The sequence below is a fragment of the Orycteropus afer genome, unplaced genomic scaffold (genome assembly GCF_000298275.1).
Source record: "Orycteropus afer afer isolate SDZICR_OR568_19922 unplaced genomic scaffold, OryAfe1.0 scaffold00022, whole genome shotgun sequence".
Taxonomy (NCBI): Eukaryota; Metazoa; Chordata; class Mammalia; order Tubulidentata; family Orycteropodidae; genus Orycteropus; species Orycteropus afer.
The window spans coordinates 3,258,327-3,259,504 of NW_006921609.1; the positions used below are offsets into that span (position 1 = coordinate 3,258,327).

A 1,178-nucleotide genomic window follows, 5' to 3' on the forward strand; every position below is an offset into this window, starting at 1 on the left:
CGCCCAACCTTCCTTCCGAGGAGTGGCTAATGGGTTTGAACCGCCAGCCTTCTGGTTAGCAGTCAAGTGCCTCAGGCACTACACGTAAGCCTAAGGAGGGGTCACTACGAGTTGGATCCAACTCGATGGCAGTGGGTTTGGTTTTGGTATTCATATTGAAGGCAGAATACAGTTTGATAGACTGATTTCATTGCATATTAACTTTAAGAAAAGATAAATTATTTAGCCTATTATGAGCTAAGGGGGAAAATCCATTAAAATAACTTTCCTCTGCTATGCATAATCTATATAAAGCATAAAAATGGTAAAACAAGTCTAAAGTTTAATATCCAAAGCTATCTTGGTTAGCATATAAGAACGTTCTAAGCTGCTCATACTTATAATGGTTAAATATGGTGCACAAGAGTTGATTTAGCAACACTTATCTTCTTAATTTAACGTCACTACAATAAGGAAAAAGATTTTATTAATATCGTATTTTCTTCCTTCCAAAGTTAGAAAAGCTCATGAGCACAAGACACAAAGTGCTTAGCTCAAAATTAGCCTCTCCTTGCCCTCAACAGACCCATGCTGACTGAATCAAAGAAAGGCTGTACCAAGATAACTGAAACAAACAGAATGTTATCACAACAGATACGTACGAGGCACAACATCCAGGCGTAGCAGGCACTGATCCATGCCCACCCTGTTTTGGACTGTACAACTGTATGTCCCAGAATACTCAGTAGTAGCATTTTTTACAGATATAACAGGTGAAGTCATTTCTATGGTGAGAAGGGGGGAAAAAAAGAGCAAAATTCATTTTTACAGTACCATTTCAGTTCTTAGCTGAGCTTTAGTTAAGGAAACCATTCTACCAAGTTTATCAATCCAGTTAAAAGCACAACAGACTAGAGCTGTGCCTCTTGTTCTCTTGTATCAGGATAAAAGTCATCACAATTCCTTTAGACAGGCACAGAGATCCCCTGCTAGTCCTACACACAAACCACTTTGTGTCATATCTGATTATAAGAAGCACCCCAGGACATCAAGGTCAACTGGCATAACATACTATACAAAACATTGTTCCATCTCCTACTTTGGCGAGTAGCGACTGGGATCTTAAAAGCTAGCAAGCTGTTCAATGACAGATACATAGACCAATGGAATAGAATTGAGAACCCAGATATAGATCCATC

General features: G+C 39.0%; 1 protein-coding gene across 1 annotated transcript in view; it reads right to left on the reverse strand.

The window, feature by feature from the left end:
* Nucleotides 1-1,178, reverse strand: part of CXADR (CXADR Ig-like cell adhesion molecule) — a 28,749-nt gene that overhangs the window by 2,179 nt on the left and 25,392 nt on the right. The window contains exon 5 of the mRNA XM_007934898.1: nt 642-764. Coding sequence (XP_007933089.1) covers nt 642-764 — 123 coding nt within the window. The remainder of the gene's footprint in view (nt 1-641; nt 765-1,178) is intronic.